Source organism: Nakaseomyces glabratus, chromosome L (genome assembly GCF_010111755.1).
Source record: "Nakaseomyces glabratus chromosome L, complete sequence".
Taxonomy (NCBI): Eukaryota; Fungi; Ascomycota; class Saccharomycetes; order Saccharomycetales; family Saccharomycetaceae; genus Nakaseomyces; species Nakaseomyces glabratus.
Window position 1 is genome coordinate 74,365 of NC_088962.1, and position 20,480 is coordinate 94,844.

General features: G+C 37.7%; 5 protein-coding genes across 5 annotated transcripts; 4 read left to right on the plus strand and 1 right to left on the minus strand.

Annotated features, from left to right (window-relative positions):
• Positions 1–4,712: 4,712 nt before the first annotated feature.
• On the plus strand, positions 4,713–6,029 carry RGM1 (Rgm1p; the record flags this gene model as incomplete). The annotated part of the gene is made up of 1 exon (XM_448799.2): positions 4,713–6,029. One exon carries the CDS (start codon positions 4,713–4,715, stop codon positions 6,027–6,029), a length of 1,317 nt encoding a protein of 438 aa, XP_448799.2.
• Positions 6,030–8,571: 2,542 nt separating this feature from the next.
• CNB1 (calcineurin regulatory subunit B) lies at positions 8,572–9,099 on the plus strand (the record flags this gene model as incomplete). The annotated part of the gene is made up of 1 exon (XM_448800.1): positions 8,572–9,099. The coding sequence occupies one exon, from the start codon at positions 8,572–8,574 to the stop codon at positions 9,097–9,099; it is 528 nt and encodes a 175-aa protein (XP_448800.1).
• A 2,017-nt stretch (positions 9,100–11,116) lies between these two features.
• Positions 11,117–13,660, plus strand: GVI51_L00407 (uncharacterized protein; the record flags this gene model as incomplete). The annotated part of the gene is made up of 1 exon (XM_448801.1): positions 11,117–13,660. The coding sequence occupies one exon, from the start codon at positions 11,117–11,119 to the stop codon at positions 13,658–13,660; it is 2,544 nt and encodes an 847-aa protein (XP_448801.1).
• Positions 13,661–14,254: 594 nt separating this feature from the next.
• Positions 14,255–16,369, minus strand: ACS1 (acetate--CoA ligase 1; the record flags this gene model as incomplete). Its single annotated transcript, XM_448802.1, has 1 exon — positions 14,255–16,369. One exon carries the CDS (start codon positions 16,367–16,369, stop codon positions 14,255–14,257), a length of 2,115 nt encoding a protein of 704 aa, XP_448802.1.
• A 2,075-nt stretch (positions 16,370–18,444) lies between these two features.
• FCY21 (cytosine permease) lies at positions 18,445–20,076 on the plus strand (the record flags this gene model as incomplete). Its single annotated transcript, XM_448803.1, has 1 exon — positions 18,445–20,076. The coding sequence occupies one exon, from the start codon at positions 18,445–18,447 to the stop codon at positions 20,074–20,076; it is 1,632 nt and encodes a 543-aa protein (XP_448803.1).
• Positions 20,077–20,480: the final 404 nt, after the last annotated feature.

The following is a 20,480-nucleotide window of genomic DNA, read 5'->3' on the forward strand; positions in this document are numbered from 1 at the left end:
GCTGATACTGGAAATTATCTTTATAGGGCTTGAGATTAACTTCACGAAAATAGGTATTCAGTGCCATTATGATGATCGAATTTTTAACAAATCTGAAACACATTGTATTTTCAATGAGACTGTACAGAAACAAACTGATTTAATCATTATGCTATGCACAGCTATTTCAAAAATATATCTTTACAAGCAACATATGCTGGCAATAAATAAAACTGACGCGTGATCACGTTAAATGTCAATTAGAGAACACTTATTTTAAATGTATCAAGTTCAGCATCTACATGGATTTTCACCGTCTACAGACCCACTTTCACAATAATATACTCTAACCTTCACTTTAACAAACATACAATACGAGTGACTCTTCTCTACCCATTAATTAGAACAGGTATATGACGGATTTTCCTATATATGTATTTACATCTTGGCATAAATACGCTAGACCCTCAAGTAACTGTCTTGTAAGAGGCGACGATTTGATCGAAAAGGGATCTTCAAATGCATCAACTGGTTGCTGTCTCTCCCTTAAACTGAAATCAATTCATTAGAATCTAAGAAGTGTTTTATGCAGTACTATAGATCAAGAATTACGTCGCTGTTCTCACTATCTCATCGAAGCATAAATCAATCGGGTATGATATTTTCTTACCGAGGTAGCTGGACAATTTCTGGCAGATTCATACTTCCGAACCCCCCATAGAGGATGATCATGAAAGATCGAATGATATTGGGGGAAGTACTTGGACTCGGAAAATATTGAACTAATTTGATATTGCATAATTCTCCTTTATTTCGCTATGGTAGCAATTGACACTGTTTCTTAGATTTTAATAGTTCAACTTTTAAAAAATGTTCTACTTTAGTTTGTAAGAGAAAAGGTTCTAGTACTACAATACTAATATGGAGTATATCTAATAAGAAGTAGTTAACATAAGAAGCCTATCAAACAACCGAGATGTACCAAGCTTATTAGTGGTGAATAGTAGACCGTAGTTCAAGAGTAGGAACCCTAAGTAATCTACAGCAGTCAATGCGAACCAGATTTAATAAGTGTTTTATTTGGTCAAATAATCTGTATGACTACCATGTGTCGTCCGTATATTACCAGGAATAACTGAGTTCAGAGTACAATGCTTACCAAGATGAAAAAGGACTAGACAAAAACCTAAACATTATGAAATATGATGATAATATGTGATATTGTATTTGCTTACCACCTAAACTCTTCAAACATAAAGTATCGTACTAGCAAAAGGATTCAACCCGAGTTACCACTAAGCTAACTATACTAACAAAACTGGCATTTGATAATATTGTGGAGGGAAAGGGTCTTAACGTTCTGAGGACGTTAAATAAATACCTTAGCTAGGGGAAGATTAGGAATATAAACCACAGAATATTATGGAGACAGAAAATGACGTTGCATAAATAACTCTTTCCTAATTAGGAAAATGGAAGCTTTTTGGTTTTCAAATTCTCTGCTTTTTTCCGATTCTTGTATCTGTCGATATTCCAAGGCTCAGACCCGCTAGAAGCCGTCTTAGTGAAGTTGAAATGATGTAAATATGAAAAAAGTAACACGTTAATGTGTTCAGTTGTTTTCGAGAACTCGCATTATTTCTTCCTTGAATCAAGACTACATATTGCGTTGTAATGAGAGATTTTTCTTTTTTCCCCTCTACTAGCAATATTACCATTATTTGTATTCTTAAACTCCATTCAATAAAGGTGTGTTTGCTTTTCTACATAGGGTCTACCTTGTGCTGCTATGTAAACAGGATCCGATTCTAATTATAAATCAACCAAAAAAAGAAACTAAATGGTCTTCAAGAGGGGAAGGACATTTTCTTTTGTCCCCCGCTACGCCGTCACTTAATAAACACATTGCAATAAAAAAATAAGAAACAACAAGTAAATTTACAAGAAAATCCAAACTGCTTACTAGCTAGTACAATTTTGCTACACTATTGTAGATTTTAACATCTTGGCATAAGAAGAATGAGTTCGGTATCTTACTGAACCTGAGTTTTGACCACTATCAATTTTTTATTCTCCTTGAATTATCTATGTGTTCTGACCACTTCTGCTCTCAAACTTTCACAAAAGCAAGATTTAACATACTAACTCATTGTTGTTTTCCATATTACCGAAAGACAACAGAGAAAGGCACAGCATTTTTTTATTTTTGCTTTTGTTTTTTTTGCAATTTTTGTATGTAATCTTATAACTCCTCAGATTTTAACGAAAGTTGCGTTGTAATATACGTTTGCGACTTTTCTTCTACGCTAACTCAATCTATTTGGGTATCACAAGCTAGGGATTGCTGCTGTTCCAAGACTATACGAAGCCGTGAAGAATATGATACATCTTCAGAACTGCACAGTCGAAAAGCATGGGTACCGCAAGTTAATTGTATAGCAGATCGTATAACTTAAACAGAAACCGTTTGGAAGTATTTCTATCCCGATTTCCGTTACATCATCCTCTGAAGTAGATGTGCATAATTATGCAACGAGTATTTCATTAACTTATATACAGAGGACATAGGGCCAATCAATTCCACAGCAGTCAAAAAGATACCAACTCTACAGCCAGCAGCGGCTAACCAATCATTTATCTTTGCAGGCTGTCTTGTGACTAGCTTCCTCTGCCCCTCTTTGCCCCTCTCTAAAACCCATATTTGTGCAAGGTGCAGTTTTTTGTTCCTTACAATATCTTGGAACGTAAGATAGTTCCCAATGCAGTAGGGCCATTGATTGTCATTATGCGACAAAACAGCGGAAAAACCAGCAAGAGAAAAACAATTTACGATTTTTTCCTTGGTGCTGCCTCCTTTTTCTCCTCCTACACTCCCAGTCTCCTACGGTTCTTTTATGGTGATCCTTTTTCAAATGATTAAAAAAAATTGAAATAAAGAACAAAAGAACGAAAGAACAAGAGACCAAAAGTATACCCACTAAATCCCCGCACGCATACTCATACCACAGATTTTGTAACTTCTCAATGTACATTAGCCACCGGAAAGTGGCCAGAATGTCCCAGATGGTGTCGTGCGGACCATTCCTCTCCACTCTCTTCCTCCACCATCCCCTCTCTTTCCCCCCTCCCTCAATTCTCTCTCACCTTTTAGTTTTTTTTCGCAGCCTACGAAATAGAAAATCTGAAGAGAGTCACCCAAAGAAAACTCTGCACATCCCAGTGGGAACAAAAATGGAAGTTTCTATACCTTTGCGAAGAAGGGAAAAAAAAAAGAAACTAATCTACGGTTTCTGCTGCGGGCACATCTGTGCATTGTTACAATTCACTACAAGTCTTCGATTTTGTTATTTCGTCCCTTTGAAAGCGATGAACTTGTAGTAGAACACAATAAGAGCATTCAACTGGGACTTAATCTATCATTTGCCAAAGAGCGCACTGTACGTCCCTCATACAGAGAAGTAGCGAACACTGAACTTCGAATCACTAAGTAGGTGATGAAATCGACCTGATTTCGGAATAACATTGCTACGGATCCTTCAGAAAAGAACGCAAAGATTTGAAGGGGGAACGGTGTCTGGAAAATGAGATGCTTCCATGCGTAAAGGGGGGTCCAAAATTTTTTCCACCTAATAACTTTGTACTTCCTGTTGTTTTTTTATTGTTCCTAGTGTATTCTTTGCACAGTTCTAATATATCGATCTATATTGTTATTCTTGCTCTAGTAATGCTGTTTTTCCTTACACATAATATATCTAGCGTAGAACAAACTCATAAATTATTTCTTTTTTTCTTTTTTGTTAGTGAAAATCTACCAACTCTTCACTTGATTTCAGTGTTTCTGCTTACCCTTGACTCTATCTTTTTTTAACGTTCTCTGAACCTAAGACCAGCTGTTATAATATAAGCATGGCCTTTGGATTCGGTTCCCAGAACCCTTTCCAATTGTTTATAAAGTATTGAACCATATAACCGGATCTCCCTGCATTTGATATTTGATTGCGTCCCGCTGTAGGAGCTAGTCAACACATACACTCAATATCCACATTTTTTTTTAGACTGATCATCAAAGTCGCAAGCATATAATAATATTCTTGCAAACAATCACATTCCCACTGTTTATTACACTTTGGTGGGAAAGATTTCGAAGAGAAACCCTTTCATCTGAAGTTAGCTATATTTGAAACCCCCATTCAAATAAAAATTGAGAATTATAGCCCCTCCAAGAAGATTTTATACTGATAACTCATACAACAAACAATTGGAGGTTTCATAATAACTTGCCTACTGATTCCATTATCGAGCGCAGCAATTTGACAATCTTTTTACTTTCAGGAAAAATAAAGGCAAAATACAAGGCATAGTTTTGCAACCCTGGTACAATATTAGTCTGGTACATTATTTGTATGGTGTATCATAGCTTTCAGATAGGTTGATTAATATCCATTAGTCAAAAATAATAGCACCATAAAGTGAAATTAATAGTCGTTTATCTTCTGAGAACCACTCGGGATATATCACACTCAGACTTTATTCCAAAAGGCTAACTCATATATTTAACAAAAGGACTATCTATCCATTATCAACCATTTAGCTTCACGTCTTTTGCGTATCAGTTTAGAACCTGCTCTTCATTTGAATGTCTACTTGACGATAATAACTGTTTCTATTTGAACCAAACGCCAACTCATAGGACATAAGTTTTAAGGCTACCTAGAATATTAAATTTCTTCACTATGATGCAGAATAATAAAAGCAACCAAAGCAATTCATCAAACGAAATAAATCGACCTTCGAACGGTCGAAAAAAATACAACAGTTTTGCTGCTACACAACAAACTCAAAACAAAAAGATCTTTAAGTGTGAAGGTTATGAGGATTGTTCTATGGCATTCACAAGGGCTGAACACCATGCTAGACATATACGTAAGCACACAGGAGAAAAACCATTTCAATGTGACATTTGTATGAAGTTTTTTAGTCGTATCGACAATCTGAAACAACACAAAGATTCTGTTCATTCAGCAAACAAGGCAAAGGGATTCAATTCTGTCTATTATGGCCAGAAAAAGGTTAAACAAAATAAAAAATCAGAGTCATCTTCTCCAGATAGCATTATTAGCAAGTTAGGCCAATATAGTTCCCCAGACTCAGATTCTTCATCAAAATCACAATCTTTCAAGAATAGTAATTCGGCCAATTCAAACAATCTTGATCGGAAAACTCAAGAAAGTAGATTTGAAAAATCCACACGCAAATCCTATGCTTCGTCTATTTTCTCGAATTCCGATAACAACGATAGCTACAATACCTCTTTTTCAACTTCATCAATATCACAATCGTCAGTTGTACCTCGACTATCCAGTAACAATGAGGGAAATATACCCAATGAGAGAAATGTTAGCTTTAAGAGTGTGCCTCAATATCAACAAAGTCATCCGATCTTTCAGTTGAATGTTTCTAATCCTCCAAATCAATTTGCGCCATTATTGCACTCACAAGCCAACAGTCAACAATTTCCAATGCAACCGCTCCCGACACATAACCAAGAGAGGCGTTTTAATGATAATCGTGGATTTGCGTATTTTAATAATGATAATAGCAAAATAGCTGTATTTCCACACGCATTTGGATATGAAAGAACAAAAACTTATCCTGAACCGGCTATTTCCCACAATGAAATTTTGATTACTCCTAATTTTGCCCAATATGGTCAATCGTTCAGTAACAATACGAACAACAATACATTCCGAACAACGTCACCCTCTTCATATAGGTGTCCTAACCCATCAAGTAAAAAGAGGCAACATAGTTATGAGAAATTGCATGAATTGAATAATAATTATAACCATCCTAGACCAAACATTAGAAATGACAAAAATAACTTGGATATTAAAAATAAGCCAGACAATAACTCGACGAGTTTTGCAGACAGGGGACCAGAAATTATTACGACTGACCAAAAGACATCAGCATCTGAAAGTCGTGCAACTGATAGTTCTGACGATGACGCCTCTACATCTAGACTAAAGTTAAAGTACATTATCACTTAGATGAATGCCATTTAATTTAAGCCTTGCCATTATACTCTCCGCATATAGTAATACGTATCATTATTAGCATTGAAATAAGCTTACTGACTTACTTTCATTATTTGATTCTAGTCTCTGTAACATTTTAGGATTTTCTAGACTGCTTCATTAGCATCAGTGTCAAACCATAAATTGTGTCATATAGATTTCTAAAAGGGTGCTAATATATTTTGCACATAGTCTCTTTTAGACAAACAGCAGTGGTTTATCTGAAGGGATAATTTTGTCCTTCAACGGATTGAATATAGTTAATTGGAGCTCAAAACCCTATCCCATCAACAAGTTTAATTTTAAAGAGCGGAATCACTCTTATTTGATAAAACATAAACGCTTAATAGGTATATGGTATTGCTTCCATCAGAACAACCGCCTTATATGGAGGCAAAGTTTTCAACCATATTATAACAAATCGAATATTGTTTATACCAACAAACATATTCCTAAAGCTGCCTAAAAAAACCCACTGATGCTCATATCTCATAGTTAATTTATTCTGTGACTCACTCTAGCCACATTAGAAACTGAAGTTACATTTATAGCAATATTGGTTTATTTACTTTTACCAATGAAAGTTCTAGTTACTAGAAATAGCTCTTTTTCCATTTTCTCGTCATATTTTTATTTATTTTTTTTATTTTTTTTTGGCCAGTACTATGCTTAGATGTGATCCCGCCAACAACCTTTACAAACGCAATGATACTTGATCACCATAGAAAATAGCAAAGACTATTACCAGAAAAAAATATTGTAAAAATCATCTATATGCCAAGAATTACAAACCTTGTCTCCGTCTCAAAGAGTAAACTCTTATATAGCAATACTAACCTCCTGGAACAGCATTGGTAAAAGGAAAGAAAGAACTTTCGAACCGATGAATTGCGATTCGACCCCTTCATTTCTTCTTTTCAGAGACCTCTCCCCTTCTACATACCGCCATCTGCTGGAACACCTTCTCCTTCCCTTTATTACACAGTGAATGCAATAATTTTGAACTCTTGGGAACCTCCAAACTTATCTTCTCCTTTCCGAATTAGGAAACTGAAAATCAGGCAACACAGTATTTGGTAACCCTTTCTGCTGTAAAAAGGCGGGAAAAAAACTTCTTCTCAACTGCCCATGGAGAAAGGCGTATGGAAACGAGACGGTTGGAAAAGAAAAGAGGAAAAAGAAAGGATAGTTCAGAGGGCTCTTACTATTTGCCGATTCCATTGTAGGTGCAACCCTTAGGGAAGTCTGATTCATGGTGTTAGTAGGATGTTATGAATTGGAAAAGCACTTATCAGACTTTCCAACGTTAGACATAGGTGTGCAGCGTTTGGACTGCTTGGGTGAATAGAATAGATGAAGGTGAAAAAAAAAGGAAAAAGAAAAAAGCTGAAAGAAAGAGTACTATCAGAGGAAATCGAAGTACGTTATTAGTATAGCGATTGAGTATAAGTAACCCAGTGCCAAACGTTACTTGCTGTGGGGTCTTCTTCCATAACTCGAAGTCATATATACTTTACTTTTCTGTATCTTTCAATCAGCTAGGTACACCATAAAAAGTCCCAGCGAAAAAAATAAATTTGCCCGTACACCTCCAAACGTTTTGTTGGATGGCTACACTCTTGATTCTGCACCAAACAGGTTAGTCTTTCAGCATTTACAGACAGCTTAGTTTGTGTTCATTCAAAATAGCTTAGCTTTTTTTATACACTAAGTTAGATGACATTATCAACCTTTAAGAGACTCACTATTGCATATCAAACATGTATATCCAATAAAGACTATATATATTGAATTTAGACTCTATGTATTAGTTGTGTGGTTTAACTAGATCAAACTTGTGAAATTATGTGGTTATTCAAATTAGGTAAAAATTCAGGGACATCGTACATATCATGCAGTGCTAACACTACTTTAGTTTCTATTATTTCCCTTGAAGCTTGTATCGGTAGACTAGACTTTTAAGAAAGTCTCTGTAGTGTTAGATGTGTAGTAATAGTAATTCATATGGTCAAACTGTATGTGATGCTTCTCACAGGGTTCAGACGGTTACATACCATCGCTTGAGAGTCATAGTAAATGTTCAGGTTCACGATTAAATCATGCTTTCTCTTTGATGTACCTAACTACGGTATACTTGTCCTTCATTTTTCATTAATTTCTAAAGTTAGCAGTTCCTTACCTAGTGCAGCGGAACTTAGCCAGAACATCCCAAGAGCATGCAATATAAGTGAACAACATTTTCGATAATAATTACCTACTCCGTTTCATAGTGAAATACAGAAGTAAATATATATACTCGAGATCTGCTGGCAAAACTTATCATATTCTCTTTGGTTGAAGGGTGAAAATAACAGAAGAAGGAGAAGCATAGTTTTTATTTTGAGGGTTTTGTTTTAGAAACTTAGCAGACGGCATATTATTTAGCATAGTGCACATACAGGTTTGATAACAATTTATCAATATCATAGTTATAACTATCAGAAATCTAATTCAAGAGAAGTATTAATCAAGGGAAATGGGAGCTGCACCATCTAAAATTGTAGAGACTCTATTGGAGGACACCAATTTTGACAGAGATGAGATAGAAAGGCTACGTAAACGGTTTATGAAATTAGACAGAGATAGTTCAGGGTCTATAGACAAAAATGAGTTTATGAGTATACCTGGCGTGTCTGCAAACCCATTAGCTGGACGTATTATGGAAGTCTTTGACGCTGACAATAGTGGTGATGTTGATTTTCAAGAGTTTATTACTGGGCTTTCTATATTCAGTGGAAGAGGTTCAAAAGACGAGAAGTTAAAGTTTGCATTCAAAATATATGATATAGACAAGGATGGTCTGATATCCAACGGTGAGCTTTTCATTGTGTTAAAGATTATGGTGGGCTCAAACCTTGATGACAAGCAATTGCAACAGATTGTTGACCGTACTATCATGGAGAATGATTTAGATGGTGATGGTCAACTAAGTTTTGAAGAATTCAAGAGTGCTATTGAAACTACCGAAGTAGCAAAGAGCCTGACCCTTCAGTACAGCGTGTAGTTCAGGCAAGAAACTTAACGAGGAGAGATGTAACTTAGGGCGACTAAGTATTTATGTATCTATGAATATCATGATATTTATTATTAAAGGACTCGATGAATAAAAGCAATCGATCACAAAATATCTAATGGTAAAGGAAATATAAAATCACCCCTTACAATAGTAAAGTGGTTGTCTTTCCTAGTGAGGGACATCAACACCCATTTCAAGGACAGAATAATCCTTGATCTACATTTCAGAGTTCGCATTTCTACTAATAGACAGTGATCAATAATATAACAAATAAAAACAATCCGATATATTGATTATTTCAACGTCATTAAACATATTGTATTAATGTGGTTGGCACAATATAAATGCCATATGCAAGTGCAGTGATTAACGTAACAAATATATCATTGGGGAGTTGCTAAATAATAGCAACTTTTCTTTACCTATTTATTTTACCCACCCACATTAGAAGAAAGAGTGGTTGGGGACTGTCTCATCCCAATATGAGCAAATAGTGATATCAAAGATTACCAATTGGTTGCATCCGGGTAAACCTTTCCTTTTGCGTTATCATCGCCCTTTCATGCTGGCTAGAAGTAGCGAGGATGTGGGATCCTTGCTATGAGGATAATGTGATCGATGAGCGTACGGGCATGTGAGGTGAGGATTCCATCAAGAGTTTCCTAATTTTGGTCGCATATGCATTTCATCGTGTATTCCTACATTTCAGTTAGACTGTTGCAGTGTTGCAGTGCTGCCCGTACACAGTTCAGCTCTTTCTCACTATAGAGGTCTTTCACTATAGAATAGTTTTATAGAATAGCTATTTCAGGAAAAGTGGAAATAACGACCTTCGAATTAGTACTATTCGAGAGCCCATAGAGAAGCATATCAGAGACCATCAATTAAACATCTCTCTCCGAAAGTGTTGGAGGCAGTTTAGGTTTGTTTCTCTCTTAATACAGTTTTTGAAAGAGCTACTCTGTTGAAGTTGATAAAAAACCAAGATTAATCTTTTGGGAGAAGTGGTTTCTGTCAGGACAACAAGGTGCTACTACAACAAATCGAGTTAAAAGAAAAGACACGTTTGGTGCAGACTATCAGATTGGTAATACAAATCACAGTGCTGTAACTGAATACAGGTCATCTCCAGAAAGATTGAAATAACTAATCAATAGCCTACCTTAGAATAGGGACTATCATATTCGGAATCTTTTTCTTCGAAAAAGCTCAGGCACCAATTTAAAAGAGTTGTGAGTATTTTGTTGGTGTGTATTTTGAGACTAAAAGGCAATTCAGGTAGATGAATTTCTGCATATTGAGTGAATTTTAGTTTGTTGAAGGTCATTTATTCACATCGCATTCCTACATATAGTACAGACTGAGAAGCATTTACTACTATAATCTTCTATCTGAACTCCTGTTCCTCATTTTTTTTCTATTGGCAATACCGAACCGTTTAATTCTTTTCCTGTAAGAACAAGAAATTAAAAGTTCGTTTTTCATTTTGCTACTTGAGGAACACAAAGGCAAAATCTACAGAGATAAGTGAAAACTTTTATAACGAGGGCAATTAATTGATTGTAAAATAAGTATCTCAGTTTAGGAGAATTGAAACTGTTGTTTTTCAATTTTGTGGCTATTTTGGTTGTCTTTACTAGAATCGTTTGGTAAGACCGAAGTATTGGTTTTGTGTAAGCTTTACATTTTTTTGCATTTTTGCATTTTTGCATTGAGGAACGTCATCCTCATCTAGCCACTTTCTGTTTGAACTGTCCACTTTCTTAGTTTCCTCTGCATTAGGTTTTACACGGAAAATAAATTGATAGTACAAGATTTCTTGGTCGTCCATACCTTTGTTATAACTAGGAGATAAATTTTGAACATTTGTATCAATAAAAATTTGGTTTAAGAAGGCTGAGGTTAAAATTTTGAAAGGCCTTATCTTCAACTAACTGAAGTAAGATAAAAACTACTAATTCCAGTTTAGTCTTTACTGATTGTAATTTTACCATAACCAACAAAAATGAACGAATTAAGCCTAAGTGATGAAAACTTCTCTGATTTTGGGTCTCCAGTACCTCCAAACATAATTCATACCGATCGAAATTTGATGGATGAAAAGCTGACAGCTAATGTATCTAACTACGTTGATGTCTCAGATCTGAAACAATTTAGTAATATCCCATATCTCTCAAATTACAATTCAATTCTATCATTACTGCTTTCAAACCAAAAAAAAAGTAATTTCTCAAAGTATAATGAAACATTGTTAAAAAAATACTACCTCTCGAGGCGGAACATCAATTACCAAACATCAATAAGAAATGATAATCCAATAAAGTCGATATCAAATAATAGTTCGGTAGAGCATAACATTAATGAGGAACATTCTGATGACGGTAGCTATATAGCCAATTCTTCTGATACCGGATCCGATAATAATTCGAAAGTGCAAGTACCGTCTTTAACACACATAGATTTTGATATGAATATTATATTGGAAAAGCTAGAAAAACCTTTGGATGAGGAAAAGTTATCGAGTTTAATACAGTCAAAGGAGGTGATTGACCTTCATACTGCAGCATCATATATCAAATATTGTCAGAAGTTGTTCACTGTCAATGTTAGAAAAGAAGATATTTTGAAGCAACATAATCTTTGGGTTCCATCAGTACATGATGACTTTAAGAAATATCTTTTATCTGAGAGAAGAAAGGAAAATTCCTTTTCGTATATACAAGACAGAAAGTCAAATCCTCTATTTGTTGATGGTGAAAGTTATATGGCTGGTAAATACGATATATTCTCCGGAAGCTCGTTGGTACCGTCCTTGTTTTCTGAATATAAGCCGCCATCGTTCCTTTATCATACAGCAGTAGAACTGGCAGGTAAATGCTACATTCTTGGAGGTCTAATCCCAATTTATGGGTATGAAGAAGATGCACCGGATTTAAGTCAGTTTAAAGTTGATGGGATTAAGAATATACCACCTCCTCTGTTGTCACAAATTATTAATAACCCATCGATGATTAATAATCCACACTTATACATATACTCTTTGCCTTCTTCCAGGTTAATTAGGCCCATAATATCTGGACAAATACCGCCGCCACTTATAGGAATGAGAGGGTCTAAATTAACGGATAGATATCTATTTTTCTATGGTGGGTTTGAAATAAAAACAGATTCTGTCTGTGACGAAAACGGTGTTATTTATTTGAAAAAAAGGGCATTTGTCAATAATATGGGGTATATTTTGGATGTAGTTTCTTTTAAGTTTACCAAGGTGGAAATTATTGCACCTACCATAAGCTCAGCAGGTTATCCAGAATTACATCCTAGATTTGGACATACTCAGATATCGGTGAATATGAATGCTACTGTCTCAAATACTCCCTTTTCTTCGAATGTTAGCCAAACGAGTTTATACACTGAGCCTCAGTTAAAATTGGATAGCAAAGATAATGAGGAGAAGTCTGACAAGAAGAACAATTTTGGGTTGCACACTATATACATATTTGGTGGTTATAGACAAACAGGAGATGATAGATATGAAGCTATTGCTGATATGTGGAAAATTGAGGTTACTGTAGTTGCAAGGGGAAAAGGTGGTTTTTGCAAGTTTGGTGATGCCGCATTAGCAAAGTCAATTAAGACCATTCAAAATTCGGAGAACTGGCCTAGTGGTAGAGCTTTTTGTGGTTACTGTGTACCTAATATGAGATTGGTTTATAAACAATCGTTTGAAACTTATCTACTCGATAGGCTTGATTCTGAATATATGGTAGATTTTGAGAGCATTAATGTAAGGAACAAGTCCCGACCTATATTCCCCAATGTTGCAACGAATATGGAGTCGGATGTTATTAATTCGCGCAAGCCAATGGATGCAAGTAATAAAGTAAATACTTCGGGCAGTGGTCTCTTTCCACCAGAGCAGGTTCCTGGTGGTGGATTACCAGGACGAGGAAAACCTAATAGAACCATTGCATTACCAACCAACGCTGGTGCTAGGACAATTGTCATTCATGGTGGATCTGCTGGAACAGATATTTATAGTGACATGTGGTGGTTTGATCTGGAGTTAGAAGTGTGGAGGAAAATAGATACTTATGCTAAGACGGAAAATAAAATGGAAGGTTTAGTACCGTTGAATTTGGGGATAGTGGGACATTCAATGAATCTCATAGGGCACATGCTTGTATGCACTGGAGGTATGATCGAATCAGATGTAAATAAATACTACAAAAACATCCCATATCAATTCAACCTTGATAGAGTTCCTGCTGGTAGTACAATATTCAATACCTTTGATCTCAATACACAAAGTCTTGCCGTTAGGTCAATAAAGTCACGTAAGACAGAGGATGATAACACAGCATATTTGACTATGGAAGATACCCCCGAAGCCATGCTTGTAGTGAGTGTGGGTGGTGAAGCTATTGAGTATGACGGTAATATAATATTAATTGGTGGAGTTGTGATTCCTAGAAAGAACATGGATCTTTTGTACTTGAGAGGTGCTATGCTAGAGTGTATAATGCCTTCTATGAGTTTATTGGCCTGAGTTCTTGCTAAATGAGTATCTCCTCAGTTATTCTCCATGTGTTGTTGGGATTGCTTACGTAGTTGATAAATTTATTTTTTGTTTGTATATCTTTCTTCCTATTGCATATCTCAACTATATTATATATAAATTGCATGCATAGTAACTATTTTCTTATGCTTAAATATGTGGAGTTAAAGGGCTTGGATTTTTTTTCATTGCGATGTATTAGCTCTTCAGTGATGTCGATGGAATAATACAGTCCCCAGTAAATTGATCTTTAGTTCATTCCATATGTGGGACATAGCCTATTAGCCCCAATCTTCTTCATATTTCCAAAACGGTAAACTTATATTTCTTAATTTTAATTTTATGTTAAAAGAATATTGATATTATAACAAATATATATAGATGTAGATATCGACACGTACACTATTTCATAGTTAACCAGCAACTAACATGCAATTCTTGACTTCATCATAAATATTACAGATATAAAAGGAATGGAAATGAGAAAGAACAACATGAAAATGTGTATTTTGTTTTGACACAGGTCAAAAAAGAATAAAAAGCCAAGTAATAGCAGAATATCCCTTCTCGATTGCTAGACAATTTTCACAATTTAACAGAGTCAATCAAATGCTTAACAACGCCAGGATTGGATAAGGTAGAGACGTCACCTAATTGATCAGACTCACCTGCCAAAATCTTTCTCAAGATACGCCTCATGATCTTACCGGATCTGGTCTTTGGTAAGTCATCAACCAAGACAATCAATTTTGGTGCAGCAAAGGGACCAATGTCTTTTCTCACAGTCAAAATCAAGTGCTTCTTAATATCTTGAAGTTCTTCCTCGGAGGCAGAAGCCCAGGTCGATTTGTCCTTCAAGACCACGAAAGCAGCAACAGCTTGACCGGTCAGATCGTCGTTGAAACCAACGACAGCACACTCGGCGACCATTCTGTCCTCGATAATGGCAGCTTCAATTTCAGCTGTGGATAGTCTGTGACCGGAGACGTTAACGACATCGTCAACACGACCCAAAATCCAGATGTAGCCATCCTTGTCTCTAGCGGCACCATCACCTGTGAAATAGTAGCCCTTGTATGGGTTCAAGTAGGTGTCCAAGAATCTGTCATGGTTCTTCCAAATGGTTCTGGCAAAGGATGGCCATGGTCTCTTAATTGCCAGGACACCTTCTGCATGAGAGTCGTTAATCTCTTCACCAGTAGTTGGGTCCAGGATGACGGTTTCGATACCAAAGAATGGCAATGATGCAGAACCTGGTTTCATTGGTGTGACACCACCTGCCAAAGGAGTGACCAAGTGAGAACCAGACTCGGTTTGCCAGTAAGTGTCGACGATAGGAATCTCGTTCTTACCGATCTTGTCAGAGTACCATTCCCAGACTTCAGCAGCGATAGGTTCACCAACTGAGCCCAAACAACGTAGAGACTTCAGGGAGAAGCCGTCGATGAATGAGTCACCAGCTCTCTTTAGTAGACGCAGAGCAGTTGGTGCAACGTAGAACTGGGTGACTTGGTGTTTGTCAATGATTTCCCAGTAACGAGAGAAGTTTGGATAAGCAGGGGTACCTTCGAAGACCAAAGTAGTACAACCGTACAGCAAAGGACCGTATACACAGTATGTGTGGCCTGTGATCCAACCGATGTCACCAGCGGTGAAGAACACGTCTTCCTGATGGACGTCGAAAGTGTATCTCATCGTCAACAGGGCGCCCAGTAGGTAGCCTGCGGTAGAGTGTTGAACACCCTTTGGAGTACCTGTAGATCCCGAGGTGTAAAGCAAGAATAATGGGTGTTCTGAGTCGACGGGTTCGCAAGGGAAGTAAGTCTTGTACTTCTTTCTCTCAGTTTCCCAGTCCAAGTCTCTTGGAGCTTGGAAGTTGACTTGAGGGTTGTTGGTACGCCTGTAGACCAGGACGTGTTCGACTTGTGGGGTTTCTCTCAAGGCGTCATCTACGATTCTCTTTGTTTCGATGATCTTGCCGCCTCTGTTGGACTCATCAGCGGTGATCACTACGCGGGAGCCGGCGTCATTGATACGGTCTCTTAGGGAGTTTGAAGAGAAACCTGCGAAGACGACGGAGTGGATGGCACCGATTCTCGAGATGGCTAGCAAAGTGATGAGTGCTTCTGGGATCATTGGCATGTAGACTGCAACAGTGTCACCTTTCTTGACGTTCATGGAGTACTTCAAGATCTGTGCCACTTGGCAGACTTTCTCCAGCAGTTCCTTGTAAGACATCGAGTAGCCTTCACCGGGCTCGTCTGCCTCGTAGATGATGGCGGTCTTGTTTGGAGTCTTCAAAGCGTGTCTGTCGACACAGTTGTAGCAAGTGTTCAATTGGCCGTTCAGGAACCAGGCGTTGTTCTCGAAGGAAGGTTTTGTTGGGTTGTCCACGTCTGGCACGAAGACCCTGTCGAAGTCCCTGAACCAGTTCATGAAAGAGCGTGCCTTCTCGCTGAAGAACTTCTCTGGGTTCTCGATGGACTCCTGGTACTGTCTCTTGTACTCCTGCAAGCCGTCCAGGTGAGGCGAGTAGTGGGTCTTGATGTTGTCCTTCAACCTGTGGTCGATAGGCTTCTGCTTGACCACACCGACATTGGTCAAGTGCTCGTACTCGTGGTGCGCAGGCTCCTGGTTCTTGTCCTTGATCTCCTGGATGTTGTCCACCTGTTTCTTCTCAGCAATAGCAGATGGTGACATGTTATAAAGTTTGGTTGTTTTGTTTTTGTTTTTTTGTTAAGTATTTCCAATTTGGAAGATGAGATCTGAAAAGTACCCAAACTCTGGCCCTATTTATACTTTTTTTTTTTATCCCCCCCCCCTGTTTCCCATTACCCACTATTCAGTTTGGGGGGGGTAAGGTGGAGAACGGCGGCTACGGCATGACCTGAAAATCCCCAACAGGGAACTCCGAGGGTCATCTCCTTGCGAATTGGAGTCCATTGACCCGAAATAAGGTTTTGGCTGCGAGGCAGTGGCAGTTGCAGTGGCAGTAGTACTTGTACTTACAGCGTAGCACTTACAGGCGTAGCACTTACAGGTGTAGCAGTTATTGCGAACTCGATCTCCAACTCGAGCCTCAACGAGGTCACAGCCCATTACCCCACTCTTCCCCACACACCGCGAAACCCCTTGTCTGTTGTCTCTGTTGTAAGGGGTGCGGGGTGTCTGGGTTGTTGGGTGGTTGCTTGGAAGGGGGGGAGTCGCGGGATACGTGTTTCTTTTGCAGCGCGTGACTCTCTGTGTTAATCTCTGGCCGTGAGTAGAGAGAACTTGCATGTGCATGTCACTGTGTACTTACAGATGCATGTATGTCACTGTGTACTTACAGATGCATGTGCATGTCGTCTGGTACAATATGCCTGTACATGTTGAGATAAACTCGAAACTACTTATTGTTCTAAACGAAAATGATCATATGATCATACCGTGCCACGAATATGAGCGTCTTAAACGCTAATGACACCAGGCATTATAGTACCGCTCATACAGGCACAGAAGTATATAAACGAAGGAGAAGATAAGATAAGATATAACTAGGCCGGAAACGGACTATGGTCATCTTACAGGTGAAAAGAATTTTCACCTGTAAGATTACTAATCAGAAAAGAAACCGAGTTAGGGCTTCTTAGAACCAGTTTATCTATTAAAGATAAAAGGTATAAAAGGAGCCCTCATCTCCATTAGTCTATGAAGTTAAACCTAAGTTCTAGTATCTTATTCTGTATAATGAAAAAGGATAACCAGTATAATTTGTATAATATACCCTTAGAGTTTTGAATTAATGTCTTATCATCATGTCTTCTAAGTATAACTGTACACAAGAACTAACTGATCCACAAGATCGCTTTAGACTATATCAACAGTTACACGCTTGATCATATAACAGACGTACAACCTTATCAGCTGTGCGATTATTAATCACAAGATTTCAATCTATCACGAAACACATTATCTACATCTGCACTACTAATCGGAATGGGCCATAGTTGATTATACAATTTACTTCTCTGCTAATAAAATCTGTCTAGATGGTAATTTATCCGGCAGTGACTCCATCCTTACCCGATGCCTGGTCCGAAAAGCAGCACACGAAAACCCACGAACAAAGATTGCTCGTGTCACCATATCACCGTGCCATCCTGTAATCAAATCGTTATCTCCTACATGATAACAACTGTACAGCCATCTTTCTTGCAGGGAAAAAGAAGTTAAAGAACTTACGATAGGTCATCCATCTAGTATCATTAAATTATCAATGATAACTAATTAATCAGGAAAAAAGTAATATTTTCTATCAGTAATGCTGCGGAAAAACAAAAAAAAATTTTCACCGAAAATCACTTTGGTTGTACGGGGATATAATGAGTCTTGAAAAAAAAAATGGCTTTACTATAGAGAGGGGGCCCGAACAGCTAGAGACTCTAATGCGATGAGCTTGGGCAGAATCAAAGTCTATACTGATTCTTGGTTGTAGAGGTGAATGGGCGATAACTCTTGAGTTCCTGTCTAGGATATACGGTTTCCATTTACTTCCTATTGTACAAGGCTTTCATAAAGAAACAAAAAAGAAAGAAAGCTACAATAGATAACTATTTCCTCTATTTGTGTTATATATATAAAGGCTATTTTGTGAAATAATATTCGACCATTCTTTTGCAGAGTATATCGAAGGTGATTGGAATTTCTTTGCTGAAGAGTTACGTTATCTTTATTTGTCGGGTTATATTTACCTAACAATAATACTACAACATCCAAAAAATAATAAATCTGCAATGGAGTTGAATTATAGAAACCACGACCATAGTGGTTCTGACGGTAGTCACTCTAATGACTATGAGCTGAATGAAGTTGAGAAGCAACCTGTTGAAGATGTCAAGACCACCAACGTAAATACTAATGACTTTGAGTATGACTATGGTGATGATTTCACAAACTCTTCTGAGGCTGCTACTGTTGAAGAAACCAAGCTAAAACTTGGTTTCATTAGTAGATTGGCTCTTAAGATGAACGCAGAGACCAAAGGTGTTGAACCAGTTACAGATGAAGAGAAGACCGATGACTCAGTATTGAACGCCGCTTCCATGTGGTTTTCCGCCAACTTGGTGCTGGCTTCTTATGCTCTTGGTGCTTTGGGTCCTATCGTCTTCCGTCTGAATTTTGGTACTAGTGTCTTGACCATCGTGTTCTTTAACATGATTGGTTTGGTTTCCGTTGCGTTCTTCTCTGTCTTTGGTGCCGAGTTTGGTCTAAGACAAATGATTCTATCCCGTTTCCTTGTTGGTAATGTCACAGCCAGAGTGTTTGCAGCTATTAATGTTGTCGCCTGTGTTGGTTGGGGTGTCGTTAACACTGTTGTTGCCGCACAATTACTTCACATAGTTAACCAGGGAAGCCATCAACTACCTCTGTGGGGTGGCTGTCTAGTCATCGTTGGTGGTACAGTTATGGTCACTTTCTTTGGGTACAGTATCATTCACGCTTATGAAAGATGGTCCTGGGTTCCTAATTTTGCTGTGTTCTTGGTCATTATCGCAAGACTACATAAGTCTGGCCAATTTAGTAATGGTCCATGGACTTCGGGTGCTACCACTGCTGGTGGTGTCTTGTCTTTCGGTTCTGCAATTTACGGTTTCGCCGCTGGTTGGACTACTTACGCAGCTGACTACACTGTCTACATGCCAAGAACAATGAACAAATTCAAGATTTTCTTCTTCCTATGTGCCGGTCTGGCTTTCCCATTACTATTTACCATGATCTTGGGTGCCGCCTCTGCTATGGGTGCTGTTAACAACCCAGAGTGGATGGCCTTGTATGACAAGGACAACATGGGTGGTTTGACTTATGCTATTTTGGTTCCAAACTCCCTACACGGCTTTGGTGAATTTTGCTGTGTCTTGCTAGCCATGTCTACTATCGCCAACAATATTCCTAACATGTACACCATTGCTTTGTCTGTGCAAGCTCTATATGAACCATTCTCAAGAGTTCCAAGAGTCGTCTGGACCCTAGCTGGTAACGCAGCTGTTGTTGGTATCTCCATTCCTGCATCTTATTACTTTGAAGGCTTTTTGGAAAACTTCATGGACTCTATCGGTTACTATTTGGCTATTTACATTGCTATTTCCCTATCCGAACATTTTATCTACAGAAGGGGTTTCAAAGGTTACAACATCGAGGACTGGAACAACTGGGACAGGTTGCCAATTGGTATTGCTGGTTGCTCAGCTTTGTTTGTCGGTGCTTTCGGTGTCGCCTTGGGTATGTCTCAAACTTACTGGACTGGTGAAATTTCAAGACATATCGGTAAGCATGGTGGTGATATTGGTTTCGAATTGGGTATGAGTTGGGCTTTTATTGTCTTTAACATTGTCAGACCTCTAGAAATCAAGTACTTTGGTCGTTAAAATGCTACCCAGTAACTCCTAATTTTGTTTTTGAGATTATATTCCTCTTTCATAATGAAATCATACACATTCGAATAAGTCCACTTCGATAAAATATAATTTTTTCAATTATACCTTGCTAGAAAATTTATTTTGTTACGCTTGCTAGAGATTGCACTCAGGATAAAGTTCTGCCCGAAAAGCTATGTTACTTTACTGAAATATGCGAAGAATGACACTATTCAAACATATGACTTCAAATTTTTTCATAATTAATTATTTTTGCATTTCTCTTATTTTTTTTACCATCTTTATATAATGGTTTACTTGTATAATATAACGTATTAAATTAATAATAAAGTTTAAAAACTCGAAAGCTCAGTTTCACATTTAGCTTAATAATATATGAATAATTAGTTTTTCTA